General features: G+C 44.9%; 1 protein-coding gene across 50 annotated transcripts in view; it reads right to left on the bottom strand.

Annotated features, from left to right (window-relative positions):
* The window catches only part of LOC135259824 (lipopolysaccharide-responsive and beige-like anchor protein), a 207272-nt gene that overhangs the window by 96656 nt on the left and 95274 nt on the right, over window positions 1-15342 (bottom strand). For all 50 annotated transcript variants that reach the window (XR_010331386.1, XM_064344595.1, XM_064344597.1 and 47 more), the window contains one exon: window positions 11994-12160. Coding sequence is in view for 49 of the 50 variants with exons in the window: in XM_064344595.1 (XP_064200665.1) it covers window positions 11994-12160 (167 nt within the window). In the remaining variant the exon portion in view is untranslated. The remainder of the gene's footprint in view (window positions 1-11993; window positions 12161-15342) is intronic.

Here is a 15342-nt window from a genome sequence, read left to right as displayed (position 1 = left end):
CTGACTGGAGGATTATAGAAATGATACCGCTTGACCTTTAGCGTTACAAACAGGACATGCAAAACGCACATTATTGCATACATCACCGCCACGCGAGGCATTCTGCAAAGGACAAACAGTCATTTATAACGCTCCAGCAGGATTAATTCAGTCACAACCAATGATATCAAGTATGCAGAGAGATTCCCTTTTTTGCCTTTTTCATTAATGTGGCCGACTGGCACACCCGAAATTGCTTAACTGTCGCCATTACCGCAGAGATGATTTCGAGATTTGCATAAACCATGTGTTTATAAAAATTGACTAAATAAATTGGATATTTTTTCATTCAACGGGAGCTGTGCTGCGCCTCTTTTGTCAAGTTATGGCAGCAATCGACCTCACAGTACCCCTAGCTTAAATTAAAATGAGCAGGACCGAATGCCTCGGTACAGTGGAGAGGGGAAAAACTAGAGTGTATGATTAAACTCGCTGAAGTGCAATCTGATACAAGTGTATTAAATATATCAGTCACGGCACTGGACCGTTTGTTTTCGGGAATGGATCTGAATGTGTTCATTTGCGACGAGTAGATTGGAATGCTAATGTACTTAAATACACATAACTTTCAAATCTATGTTTGTTTGTTCACAATGACGTTCATCAGAGACTCAAGGTTACACTAATGAAGAATAGGGAGATGCGAAATCAATCACTAGGCCACAGGTTCAGTGTTATTGTGCAGGATAAACTACATTGATTCTTGTTTTTATCATTCATTTTATTCATTTAAAAATCATTTAAATCAAACGTTATGTGTTATTACTGTGTGAGTGAATGCGTTCAGGCTCAGATGAACTGCAATGCAGTGATGATTGCTTCTGAATGTAAATTAAATATCGCATTACATTTACATGTATTTCTTTAGAATTTAAAAGGATTCTAAGACCTATCTAATCAGGGGTTGTCTGAAAAACAGAAAAAAAAGGTTTTGGTCTGGAGCAAATAAAACAGGAATTCATAATTAATCATTGTTGTGCTGCCAAGGCAATATATACTGTACATACACACACATATACATACTGTACGTAAGCACGCACGCACACACACACACACACACACCTATTCAGTAAAGAACACTTTCCAGTACTTTTCTCCAGTCCTCTTTCTTGGTACAACAGGGAGCCTTTTTCCAGGAAGCCAAAAAGTCTGTTTGTGTTTGTGTGCGTGTGTGTGTGAGAGAGAGTGTGTGCGCGCGTGTGTGAGTGTGTGTTTGTGTGTGTCTGTGTGTGCGTGTGAGAGTGTGTGCGTGTGCATGCACGCAAATGAGTACAGTCTGATACAGTCATTGAGTGACTTGTACATATTACAATGAACCAAATATATTACAAGACTGCTTCTCAGTGTACTCTGAATACAGACACTTCAGAGATAACAACAGAACAGCGTGCTGGTTTCATCAGATCCCTACCATGTCCAGGAGCATGTTTCTATTCAGTCTAATTGCTTTTGGTTGTCCATTTGTGCATGTAATGTGCGCAAGCAATGTGTTACACCACTGGCAAGCAATGACAACGCATTTGATCATTACTTTGTTGAAATAACATGAAATTGCTAAAGAACCATGTGGGTTAGGAAAAAATTCTACAACGTAAATGGGATTGAAATGTGATATCTACTTGTCTCGAGCAAGTACTGTACATTATAACTACTGTGCATAAACAGAATACAGTATTATACACAGCATATACACTATTCAATATTGATTTAATCCGATGTAATATTATTTCCACAAACATTTGCACAAACAAAAAAGGTTTGCCAGTTACATAAACTGATATGAAGAATCTTTTTAAATCCAAAAATATTTTAGGTATGCTTTTTTAAACAAAAAACTTCCAACATAATTAAAAATATATATCAGTTATTAGTTGAAAATAGCACAAATGCAAAAGTACATGGGGAAGTGTTTGTTATTACATATACGTAATTGAATGACACGTAGCTCTCTTGCAACTATATATCTATATATTAAATATTTAACTAGGAATCTTTCATCACCTGATTTAATATCACTGCTGAACTTGTTTGGCAACTGCCACAAATCAACAGTGAAAATCATGAAATTACAGTACACTAAACTACAGTACACTAAATTACAGCATACTAAACTACATTATGCTAAACTACAGCACATTAACTACAGTACACAAACTACATTACACTAAACTACAGCAGTGATCTTCCTTGAACTGTTCAACAGGCTTCGACTGGAGACTGGGTGTATGAGCAATGTACAACTGAATCTTGCACAAATAGTGCAACACTAGTCCAGATCTGACCAATTACTCCAGCATCACACAATGCAGCAAAGGACTGCATTTCACTGTATTTATATTGTACTGTAGTAGATCTATATTTCTCATGCTTGCAGCATTTTTGAGTTTTTAATTAAATGTCTCTACCAAAGTAACTGCAAAATATTGAAGATATTCTGTTTAGTATTTCTTTTTTAAATTGCACTCTAGAGATTAAGCCCTTCTCTATTCGGCGTTTCTGCAGTAACAAGCAGGATTTAAAATTAAAACGGCATTCGCAAAACAAATTAGCCGAACGATATTTACAATAAAAATAATTACACAGAAATAATTACAGAGTAGGAGGATTATGTTGTAAAAGTTCAGTAAGGCATAATGGCGTTACAGTCCACCTGATGTGGCCAGGAATGGTTAAGTGTAAGGACGTGGGGTAGAAGAGTTTGTTACGGAGCAGAGAAGGAGGCCAGGAAGAGCTTTGCTCTCTCCAGCCGGCCTGCTCCTAATTAATCACAGATAATCCCTTTACGCGCTATCGGGAGAAGGGAAATGAACTGGAGGCGTGAAACCCCCCCCCCCCCCCCCCCATCTCCGTATCGCCAGCAGGTCCGGGGGGACTGGGGCTTTTCGGAGAGAGGGGGCCCGCCGCCCATAAAGACGCCGTCTCCGCGCCGCCAAAATGAAAAATGCAAATGGCGCCCTAATTACCGGCGGCTTAGTATAATGCAGCCTCCAATTACCGCCAATTAAACTCGGTGTAAATTTCACGACAAAGGCTCCGAAAATGATATGCTAATCAAGCGGAGTGGAGAATCCGCGAAGCGCCTCCGGTGGGGCTAGTGTGCCCCCCCCCCACCCCCACGGCAGTAAACAGCGAAACGAGAGCCGCGATAAATCCGCTCCTCCCTTTTATTATCCGTTTATACTTCGACTGCGAGACCTTTCAACAGACAAACACCTGCCAGGCAAACATCTTGCACACAGAATTTAGTAAACTGACTGAAGCACTGAAAACACCTTATTTAGTGCAGTTGTAAATTTTAATTATCAGGGCACTCCAGAAATTATGTCTCTTCTCTATTCAGAGCAAATACTTTTATATTTGTTTGCAATTAAATCCAAAACTCATGATGTTGGGAAAAGTTTAAAATTTCATTTGTTGTTTTCTTAAACTTAGTTACTTTTTTGGTTATCCTGAAACATCCCATTAACCTCACCAAAAAATTAAAAATCCATAAATTCAAAATTGAAACATGAAATGCTTAAAAATAATTTTTAAACATCTATTTATTTGGGGGTAATTCGGTCACCTTGGCTGGATGCTGAAAATGTGCAAAATGGAGAACAGGAAGGGAGCGAGAAGATTCACTCCACACTCTGAAGGAGGGAGCAGAGGAAGAGGTCTGTCTGCCTGATTAACTTACTAATGCACCAGAGGGTCTCTACTGCACCCCTCCCTAGCCCACAGGTCCTGTCGCTCCTCAAATCCCACATTAAGGTCCTCTCTGTACAGTCCTTCAGTATCTCAGGATGTGTGGATTACCCACTCGTCTGGCAACCCTGTCAGATATTAATGAGGGCCACACTTCTTTGCCCCATCACATACTCATTAACCGGCTCCTCTGACAACTGCTTACATTTTCACTCAGCAGCACTAATAAAGGAAGTGCTCTGAAAATAATTTAATATCAGCACTGGTAGCAGTGAAGCACCAGAGAGACAAGATAAAATCAGAAACATACAGTAATAACAGCAAGACTTACTTATACAATAAACCTATGGTATGGACAATGTTACAAAATGTTATCCACAAAATTATCGCATGAAGTGCGAACATTGCTAACATTACAAGTACAGTATACCTTTTTCTTTATAGTTTGGGTGTCTGGATGATGGGCCTAAATTGAGTATAAATTGTCAGGAAATAATGTTTTCTTGTGGATGAATTAGTGTATGATGAAACCTAAACCATGTTCTTTAAGCAAATAACAAACGACTTTGTAACTTACAACATAAGAAAACCAGTATTTACACCTAGTATGCCTAACCTCTTCAAACCGTAATGGGCTCGGTGTCTCCTGTAGCTCAGTTTACATTGTACAGTACGGAGTATTAGAAACTTCAACATGAATCCGCACATCTATTGAAATGCATCTTTCCACTACAGTAATTCTTCACACAAATCTTTTGTACAAGGACTAAATGAGGAGAAAAATCCGCGGCCTCTGACAAAGGTTGATGACACTGAACCGCAAACAAGAACACCGATTTGTGCGAGACCGCCAGTCAGCAGAGAGGGGTCTGGGAGGAAATAAGTTCTCTTCGAGATTTAAAAAAAAAAAAGAAAAGGCTTCCAAGGAAGGATGCATTCATCCTCCTCTGAAGAGCGTGCCATATTTTATGTCTCCATTTCTGCTTTCGCAGCAAAAGAAAAGGGCCGCGCTCCGGAGATAAAACAAATTTTTTGGTTAAAAAAAAAAAAACGGTGAAAGTGCTGAAATGAATTATCCGCACGCCTGGCCTATAATTACAGCAGCCCGTAGAGTAACAATCTATCACGCGAGAGGGTGTGACACCGGGCCTCGGGGTTAGTCAAAGGAGATAGCCTTTGACTAACTACTCGACTCCGACGATCAATACGGATGCCTAGATATAGCGGGGAAAAAAAGACCGCCTTTTAAAAACTTCCGAAACGGTCCTTCATTCAGATATCGATCAGGGCCCTTATCGTGACCTTGCTTCTCCAAGGCCACACGCATTGGCCGAGGTAGATGAGCCTCGTAAATCTGTAACCGGTAACATAAAAACGGCGGTGCGGCGCTACTGGGTAATGAGCGTTTCGCCAGGCAGGTTCCCCTTCACAACAGGGACTCCATCACAAAGCCCATTTGGCGGTGCGACGCGTCTGGTCTAAAGCTTCCTTCTGTAGCGAGTCTGGGCGAGATGGAGGGACTGAGTAGGAGACACGAATTTTGACATGAATTTTGTCTCTGAACATTCACGCTCATCGCTTATGCAAGATATATAGTTCATTTATAAGGCTGGGAATTTACTTTAATAGTGAGTGTGTTAAATCAACTAAAGGGAGCTATGTAGTTCAAATAGCACCCAGGTTTTGAACAAACAATCTTTAGTTACAGGCCCATCTCCCTAACTGTCATTCCATACAACTACCACAAAATATAATTGTATCTAACACTTTTATACAAACTGGGGGGACCATGTATAAAAAGATCTGTAATTCCAATATGGTTCATCCAATATGTATGTAAATACCTGCAAATTAAATTTGGCCATCTGCACTTCAACCTCATATTCATCGTTTCATTTCAAATCCAATGTGCTGGAGTACAGAGCCAAAACAACAAAAAATTGTGTCACAGTCCAAATACTTACGGGCTTCACTGTACACACACAATCGTTAGAATGGTCCTAATTGCAAATTGGTTCTGATTTTTCAGTTTCAATGCCCTGCTGAAGATTCTTTGAACAAGGACAGGGGCGAGGCGATGAGAATGAGAGCAGCATATGGAAAACCTCAGCTGGTCTGGGGCCTTTAATATGCTCTGCTTTGACCGTTTGTTGGTATTGCTTACAGTCTCCACCACGCCGTTGTTTATACAGTTAGAGCCAAATGTTTTCACAAACGGATATTTTAATGAAATTCTCCAAATCCCCCCTGGACCATAAGAAGGTACATGAGCCTTAATCTTTACTTAAATCATTAAAGGCGCTACTGTCAAATCTTTATGCGCTCCCTCAAGATTTAATACCATCCCGTACCGTGTCCTCCCTTTGTTTAAGAAATGCCGTGAGTGATAAATGCCACTGAGATTTTCCTCAAATTGTTTAAAAGACGGCACTTGAGATTCCTCCGACGATGACAGGGTCATTTACAAAGATAATCTGGGGCCCAAATATAGACATGAATAAGAAAGCCCTCTTCGGTTTCCCGGGCAACTTCACCGCGAGTGTTTACGGTGGACAGATAATACACCGCCTTATGAAACTCAACTCTTTCCCGGCTAATTGTTTTTTTTTTGTTTGTTTTTTTTTTTTAATACTCCAGACCCGAGACGAGGAAAAACGACGATTCGTTCCCTCCGAGGGGGCGGATGTGAACGCCAGCGAAGTCCTTGAGCCCGCAGATGTCCCGGTTCTGTTTAGCCAAGGCGAACAGCGCAATATTTCGGCATGTTTGCAGATAGCCCTGAAGTGTTTATAAGCGAGTTAAACCATTAACGGAGCAGCGTTGCTATAAATTACCGGCTCTGAGGGAGGAAGTGCACGTAGCCGAGGTTGCCGTCGGAGACGGAACGGAATTTCTCAGAACTTTCCAGCCATTTTGTTTACCGTCAAGTAAATGGGTGTCAAGAATAACGGTAGCAGAAACAGTGGTATATGTAAAACTATAGGACAAGCGAGCAATCGCATGCCATGAGTCAAGTTTGGTTACAGAACAGTGTAAACTACCAAAAATAGCATTACATGCTTCCACGCTCTAACTGCAAAGAGACTAAAAATATTTGTTCCATAAACTGCTTCATTTCCTCCTCAACTTCACCACCCATTACATGGTGTGCACACAGATAAGACCCCTTTTGTCTCTGAAGCAAACTAAGATTAGGGTAGCAATGTATACTTTGTTTAATTTGTGGATAAAGCAGGATTTTCAAAGCCAGAATCTCGATCCTCAGCGATAGAAACAGACAAAATGGCTGAATGTAAAACAGATGCATTCTCAGAAGGACGTATGGTAGAGCGGTACCACCGATGCACTGGAAATACAGGCCGTGCAGGAACATGCAAATTTAAACGTTGCCGAGGACGTTCAACGGCCTCGTTCGTCCACGAGGCTTGTGCTTCATCCCGTTCCTACCGTACGGGGCACGAAACGATCCCAGAGAGGACCCGAAAGAGACTGAGGGGGGCAGTTAACTTGTCTGCTCCCGGGGCAGATGCAGTGCGCGGTGGTGGGGTGGATTAGGGGACCTTTTAAACGCAGCTCCGCTGTGCGCTCTGCCAGCGATCCTTAGCGTGGGAGAGCGATCCTGAGATAAGAGCGGAGGGGGCCATGCTAAAACAGAGCAGACGTGCAGTCACTTTAGGCTTATAAATGTTAAACAGCCTACAGTCAGAAACAGCTACGCTGCTAGAAGTATTAAACAGCCAATGGTTACGAGCAGCTGAACTCTTCTGGTGTTACCGGGGGTACGGATGTGCTGTTCACCACTGACCAATCAGTCTTAAGCTGCACCTCCCAGACATCACCACCAGGTGTTACATAAACAACCTGTGCGCCATGGAAACATCCTTACATGCATCATTTTAATAGGATGCAAATCAGGAAGTTTCCTTTCACGGTGCTTCAAACAGCCAATGGACACACTTCCGGAACTCTCTTCTCTTCCTGCACTTGGGCTCGGCAGGACAATAAAAAGGCATGCTCGAAAGATGAAATAAATAATATTTAAACAATATTTTTAAAATGATACTTTAATTTCTTATTTGTAAATCCTGGGACTCTGTTCAATAAAAAAGCATTACACTTGATCCAAGGCATCGCTTATAGCCAAGTTCAATTTGACAATTTTTGATTCATACGGAACATTTCACATATGCATACATAAAAATCGTTATGAAGGTTGGAGGATGCTGGCCAAATTGGACCCGGACATAGACTGGACATCACATTCTTCTGTAATGGTTTATAATGAGCATTAAAATTGCAATGCAGCCCAGGCTTTTTGCGACTCAAGTATTTAAGCAGACAGAGGACAGGTGGGATATTTCTTTGCACCTTTTCTTTGAATTTATACAGTGTGAGAGCTCACCAAATTTACTGGTGAGGAGGTGTACGGCCAATTCTCTCACAGCGGGGGATTATTAAGGTGCACTTATTCATAGATGACAATTAAAATTGCAGCAGAGTGGGAGATGAGGCTGGTCCACTGTGCTGTGACCTCCATCCTCCCCAACAGAGTCGAGGCTATAGAGCAGTGCACACCTCCTCTACAGCTACACAAACACCATTTTACTGACTCTCAGTAAAAATATTCATTTCAATTCGATATATTCATGATATCTATAGTATATAGTATAGTGTACAGTATACACTCATTTCAAATATTAAATTAAAGTGGGAGGGAATTATGTCAAAATGATCAAAACCTCCACAGAAATACGACCAAACAGCAGCCAAAAATATTCACATGAAAAAAACCTTTAAATTTGAAACAACATATAACCGCAGAAAATTATTTAAAAAATGAACAAAAAGGAATAAGCAACCAAGGTAATGCTCTCCAATTTGTTCTGTCAATGTTTTAGGCTTAAAGAGAATCTTTACCAAAAAGCTATTTTTATGTTTTACTTCATACTGCGGGCAGAATTATGAAAACGAATCCATGTCAGCGTTCTGAACATTAAGCCTGACGGTACCTGGTCTCGGGTGGCTTGGTCATTAAATGACACTGCGCAAGATAAAACAGTGATGCTAATATTGATGGTTTGTCCATTACAGGTCAGGTAACTGTCCAGGGGAACAGTTACAAAGCTGTTAGTTTCCATTTCACAAGGCCGATCGATAGGGAGGCATACTGTTTCAATTTTGCCGTTATTGATTTTTTCTTTTTTTATAACGCCGCAACCTGAAAGCGTTCGTCTTTCTGAGAGAAGGGGGGGGGATTTGATTTACTGAGGAAAAATTGGAGGGCGCATCGCAAAGATTTTCCCCGGCGCTGCCGTGTCACCCCAAAAAAGATGGATGTCCCCTTTTGGCGGCCCGGGGAGCCTCCCGCCCGAGGGCGTCCATTAGAGAGCGCCGGCGCTGCCGAAAATGAGCTCGGCGGGGGGAGGGAGGGACCGGGGGGGGGGGGGGGGGGGGGCAAGAGCGCTGCCTGAGAGAACAGACCAAGCCCTCCGCCCAACCCCCAAACCCCACCTCCACGCGGTCCGGCGATGCTGAAGCCAACGCGAACTGCAGCGAAAACGCTAACAAACAAACCCTCGTGGATCGGCCTTACCAACAGCCGGTTTCCCCTGAATGAAGTGCCCCTCATAATATGCCAGTGAGTCTCTGTGGTACATTAGATGGCCTATCAGAACAGAGTGAGTCTCCGTGGTTACATTAGCTAGCCTATTAGATTACAGTGAGTCTCCGTAGTTATGTTAGCTGGCCTATTAGAACACAGTGAGGCTCTGTGATTACATTAGCTGGCTTATTAGAATACAGTGAGTCTCCACGGTTACATTAGCGGGCTTATTTGAATACAGTGAGTCTCCATAGTTATGTTTGCTGGCCTATTACAATGCAGTGAGACTCCGTGGTTACATCAGCTGGCCTATTAGAATTCAGTGGTGGAAGAAGTCAGGGAGGGGAAGTGGTGGGGGCAGCGGGGAGGGTCCTCAGAGACCTTGCACCAACCCCCCCCATCCTTTCTCAGCCACTTTGGCCAGGTGTCATCTACATGAGGGATGATTCGTCTCCTGACCCAAATAAACGCGGCGGCCGGCTCCGCAACCTGCTCCCCCCACCCCGGCAGAGGAACATCACTCCCGCCCCTCGCCTCATTCGCGCGGGACGTGCATATTCGTTTCAGCCCCGTTTATTTATTTAATTTTCTTTATCAGACGCTTCCTGGTCTTCACCTGAGCCCTCAGGGCGCGGTGACAGTAACGTATGGAGGGACAGGTACCTCCGTCTGCCCCCCCCCGCCCCCCCATTTCACATCTGAAGGGAGGTGTTGACAGTAAAGGACACGCCGTTCCCACAACCTGGCCAAAGGAACATTTCCTTTGTTTGCTGCAGAGAGAAACCCACTGGAATCTCAGCAGCCTAGACATGAAAATGCGTGTGTGTGTGTGTGTGTGTGTGAGAGAGAGAGAGGGGAGCTGGGAATGAAAAAAAGAGAGGGGGGAGAAAAAAAAAACAAATGCCTAACCCCCCCAGGGGCTGAAGCCTGTGTAAGCTGGATATTAAGGCACAAATTGTATTCGGTCGGGTCAGAGAACGTCAAAAGATATTAGAGGCTTGCTGTGAGGAAACAACAATACCTATCAGCTGCCGAGAGAGTAATATTTTCATTTTCGCTGTTTTATTGGATGGAAACTTTGGGGAATACTTCTTTATGAACTGCTACAAGGGCTTGCAAATCTTGCGGGCCTGTGTGTGTGTGCGCATGTATGTGTGTGTGTGTGCATGTCTGTGCGTGTGTGTGCATGTGTGTGTGTGTGTATGTGTGTGTGTGTGTGTGTGTGTGTGTGTGCGTGCGTGCGTTCATGCGTATGTCAGTGTATGTGTATGCATGTGTGTGGTGTGTGTGTGCATGCGCATGTGTGAGAGTGTGTGTGTGTGTGCGCGCATGTGTGTGGTGTGTGTATGTGTATGTGTGGTGTGTGTGTGCGCGTGTGTGTGCATGTGCGTGCATGTGCTGTGTGTGTGTGCATGTGCGTGTGTGTGCGTGCATGTGAGTGAGTGCATTTCCATGCAAATGTCTACACATTGTGTTTGTGGTGCATGCACGCGTGCATGTTTGCAAGCAGTAATGCCGCATGATGCGTGCGTGCTGCGCCTGTATGAGTGTGCAATTTGGTGCAGGGGTGAATGTGTCCAAGTCGTGTGGCGTAAGCGGTTAGCAGTGTGCCTGTTGTGCGTACACATGTCCATGGAGATAGCGATGTGTGTGTACACATGGTTGTGAGTAGCGTATGAGAAGAGGTTTCACCTCTCCCCCCTCCCTCTCTCTCCCTCTCTCCTGCTCTCTCACTCCCCTCCTCCTCTCTTCCTCTCTCCCTCTCTCTCACTCCCCTCCTCCTCTCTCCCTCTCTCCCGCTCTCTCTTTCCCCTCCTCCTCTCTTCCTCTCTCCCTCTCTCTCTCACTCCCCTCCTCCTCTCTCCCTCTCCTCCTCTCTCCTCTCTCCTCTCCCTCTCCTCCTCCCTCCTCTCTCCTCTCTCCCTCTCTCTCACTCCCTCCTCTCCTCTCTCCCTCTCCCCTCTCTCTTACTCCTCCTCCTCTTCCTCTCTTCTCACTCCTCCCCTCTCTTTCTCCCTCCCGCCTCTCGTTCACAGCTCTGTCGCAGGGCCAGATGTCTCTCGCTGCCCCATGCTGTGGCTACGCCGCTGAACGCAGCACCTGACCTTCTGGGTAATTGACGGGCGATATCGATGTAGCGGCTCGGGTCCGGCGGTGATTTATTAAGAGCGCGGCGATCCCGCGCTGTCCGCCGGCGCCGCGGCCTGCTGATCGCACAGCGTTAGCGCGGCCATCAATATCGCAGCTAAACGCATTATGCTAACGGGTCAGAACTGGAGTTTCAGAGCTGGGGCTCCACTGCAAACTGCAGCCTGGTGCTTCATACAGAGACTAAATCTAATCCATCATAGACTACCCACACCCACACCCACACCCACACCCACACCCACACCCACACCCACACCCACACCCACACCCACACCCACACCCACACCCACACCCACACACACACACACACACACACACACACACACACACACACACACACACACACACACACACCCACACCCACACACACACACACACACACACACACACACACACGCGCGCGCGCGCTCACGCAGATACTAAGGGATTTTATTCAGCTGCGCAGAGCTGCTGTTCTGTGATGCGAAACAGCAGGTAAAGCAGTGGTACGCGCGGAACCACACGGACAGGCTCTCACCTGAGGGCGGAGCTTCCCCAGGCGCCGTGCTTGTCCGTCAGGATGTTGATGATCTTCTGAATGAGCTGGGTGGCGGTCACGTGGTCCCGGTATTTGGCCGCCCGGATCAGGTGGTCGCACATCTTCTCCTCGTCCCGCTTCTCCGCCGCGTACTGCGCACACTGGGACTGTGGGAAAACATGGCAGCCGCTCAGTCAATTAACCAATCAGCCCCTTAAGGTGCATGATCACAAATACACGATTAGAATGTTCCGGACACTCAAACGCTGATGTAACAATCACTACTGGTAATGGAATGCAATGGAGTTCTAGACCACTGATGTAGAATTTTGGGGGAAACCCTTAATAAAAATGTCAAAACGTTACAAATGTCTGGTTGTTTTCGGAAGGTTCTGATATTTCCAGTTTTTAAATCCATACCACCATTCAACATATCATGAGCTGCTTGGTTTGGCATGATGTAGCTAACGCATGCAGGTAAGTGCACTTTCCTAAAAACAAAGCACAGTTACCCCATGGCCATATATGACATCACACAGAAGAGGGTAAACACATTTGGCCGACCACCAACATGAATGAAATCTCTTTACACCGCATGAATTAAATCGCATCACGCTGTATTCAGGCTAAAGCCCTGGTACGGCCACGCCCTTGTGTATCCAAAGAATTTGCTTCCGCGCGCACAAGCCCGAGACACAGCTGAAATAAATGTAATTGTGCGGTCAGCGCCCGCTCTGTTGTCACGGTGATTAATAACACTGGACATGTGTTCGCTACGTGCCTCGGGCTGAACCAAGGAAACCCAACACTGTGCCGGACCAACATTTCTCTCTGTCTGAATCTGTAATCAGATATATTCCCCAACTTCTTAAAGGAACAGCAGCCGTGTGACCTCGGACTGCGACGCAAAGTCACTCTCAGCTGCGCAGTTTTGTTGTGGGGATTGCTCAATCAAGCCATAGCATAATTCTGTTTTCGGGAATAGAACACACGTCCCTTAAGGACTGTTTAAATGAAAATACAGGAAGTGCAATTTCAAGAACGTAGCTGAAACATGGAAATGCAGGAGAGTTTTGGTAGACATTCAGGGTTCTTCATCCTTTACGTTGGACACAGTTAATTTCAGATGAGACCGGCTCCACAAAGTTACACACTCTAAAGTACCTCATAATGGAACCTCCTCCCCAATTTGAAACCCAGCTTTTCATATGTGACAGGAAATCAATAGGCATAAATCAGGCATCAGAATGCTACTCTTACCTAATTAGGAATCTCTGTCTCTTTCTGGATACCTAAAGCAAGGCATTAATTTCTTTTTTTCCCCCAACTATATATAGGTATACTTTTTTATTCAGTGATTGTCTCTGGGCTAAGCCTCGTTTTATTTCTCCAGAAAGAAACTGAGAGCAATGGAATAGGAACTTAATTGGAGTTCAAACATTTTGAATTGAAAACTGGAATTATAATTTCAATTTTTGGAATTTGAACTGAATTTAAATCTAGTCTTTATCAAATTAAATTTACAATAGAGTTGGAGTGAATTGGAACACAATCTGGAATCTCAATGTACACACAGAACTTGAATATCAAGGCGTGACTTCTTTACACCCCGTGTAATTAACATGGCCAAAGAGCCCACAGTGTTAATTCTCACATCCTGAGCTCAACACAAAGGGCTGTGCAGACCTCGGCAGTGTAACAGAACGCCGGTCTCCGTGATGCCCTCTCACGGGACCTGGTGGCAGGCATCTTATTAAAAGCTCTGACTCTCGCCCTTCTGACATTGAGGCGTACGGGACAGGGGCGGCCATCGCCTGCCGCTCGTCTCCGATTCCTCAAGCTATCGGACAGCCGGGCCCCCCAGGGATTCCCCTCTGCGAGGGAGGGGGGGGGGGAGCGTCCGCCTGAAAGAGGTGCCCTTGTCGTATTCGGAGAAATGCAAATTCACAGCCGATAAAGTCGTTTGGAGGATTGGGGGGTAGCAAGAAAAAAACTAAACAAGGAAGGTTTACCAGCTTTTACCGGTTTACCAGCTTCTCTCGTACGGCGATCTCTGCCGTAAATCCTCAAATCGAAACGGCAAACGGCGCCGGGGGAATTCCGGGACGAAGGCTCACGGAGCCGCCGCGAACGCGACGGGGAAAAAACGAGCGCTTAAGAGCGCTACGGCGAACGAAAGTCGCCGAACGACCGCGTCTGACAGCCCCTTCAATCCTAAAACGATGCCTTCCGTCTCCCAACGCCCCCGAGTATTGATTTTCCTCTGCGCGGTGGGGGGGGGGGGGAGAATGTAATCCAATGAAAGAGATAGAGAGACCTCCCCCATGGATAGCGGCCATCAAGGTTAACAAAGACGCAACACTTATCAAACCATCTCTCCTGCTTCCTCTCGTTTTTAATGGACTGGCCCCAATGCCCGGATGGCAGCCTCTTCATCACCGCAACCAGCCTCCCCCCCGCCCCCCCCCCTCCAAATGCAGTAATGCTCCCCCCATCAGTCCAAATCCAGGGCAACAACGCGCTTGCAGCGACTTCAAGGTCAAGCGAACCCGAGAAATCGTACGCAAATAAATGGAAGTTTTCAGCCACCACAGCCAAACGGGCCGGGTTCCAAATCATTTTTTCTTTCCCTTTTCCTTTCAAAATGCCATTTTTACTCCTTTTCTCCGAGATGAACTGATTTCACTATGGTGTTAGACTGACAGCAAGGCCGGCGAACGGCATAAGGACTAATGCGATGTCTGCGGCTGCTCTGCATTAGATGCCAAAACCGGTGCACATCTAACAATGTTTCATACAAGGAGACTACCAGCAGTCATGTAAGATAAGCAATATTTTTTCGCCGATTTCCCTTGTTTTAAGTGGTGTCTCATGAAGTATTGGCATTCTCAGATCATGCTGTATGGCCTATAACGCATTACACTTTTCGACATAAAAGAATTACTCCAGACAGTTTATACAATGCACTGTTTATACAAGTGATTTCAATAAGTCTTTAAATGCATATGCACTGAATATTTTGTCTATCAGCAACCATCATTTTTGATGTGTTTGTGTGTGAAACTATGTAGAGAGAAAGAAAGAGCGAGAGAGAGAGAAAGAAAGAGAGGCAGAGTGAGAATGAGAGAGAGACATGATCATAGGAACAGGAAGGCACATTTGGCACTACTTCAAAAATTCTTGAAAATTTATACCGACAACAGGATTTCATGTGCAAAATACAGATGCTGGGTGATGATACTCCTCTTGACACCAAAAAATAATTCTGCCCTGAAAAGTTATATTTATGTTTTCTAAAATGATCCCTGACAAAATGGAATGGCGGTCAATTGCATAGTGTCACTGGAAG

The sequence above is a fragment of the Anguilla rostrata genome, chromosome 7, assembly GCF_018555375.3.
Source record: "Anguilla rostrata isolate EN2019 chromosome 7, ASM1855537v3, whole genome shotgun sequence".
Classification (NCBI taxonomy): domain Eukaryota; kingdom Metazoa; phylum Chordata; class Actinopteri; order Anguilliformes; family Anguillidae; genus Anguilla; species Anguilla rostrata.
Note: the sequence above shows the minus strand (reverse complement) of the source record. Positions and strands in the feature narration are given on the sequence as shown.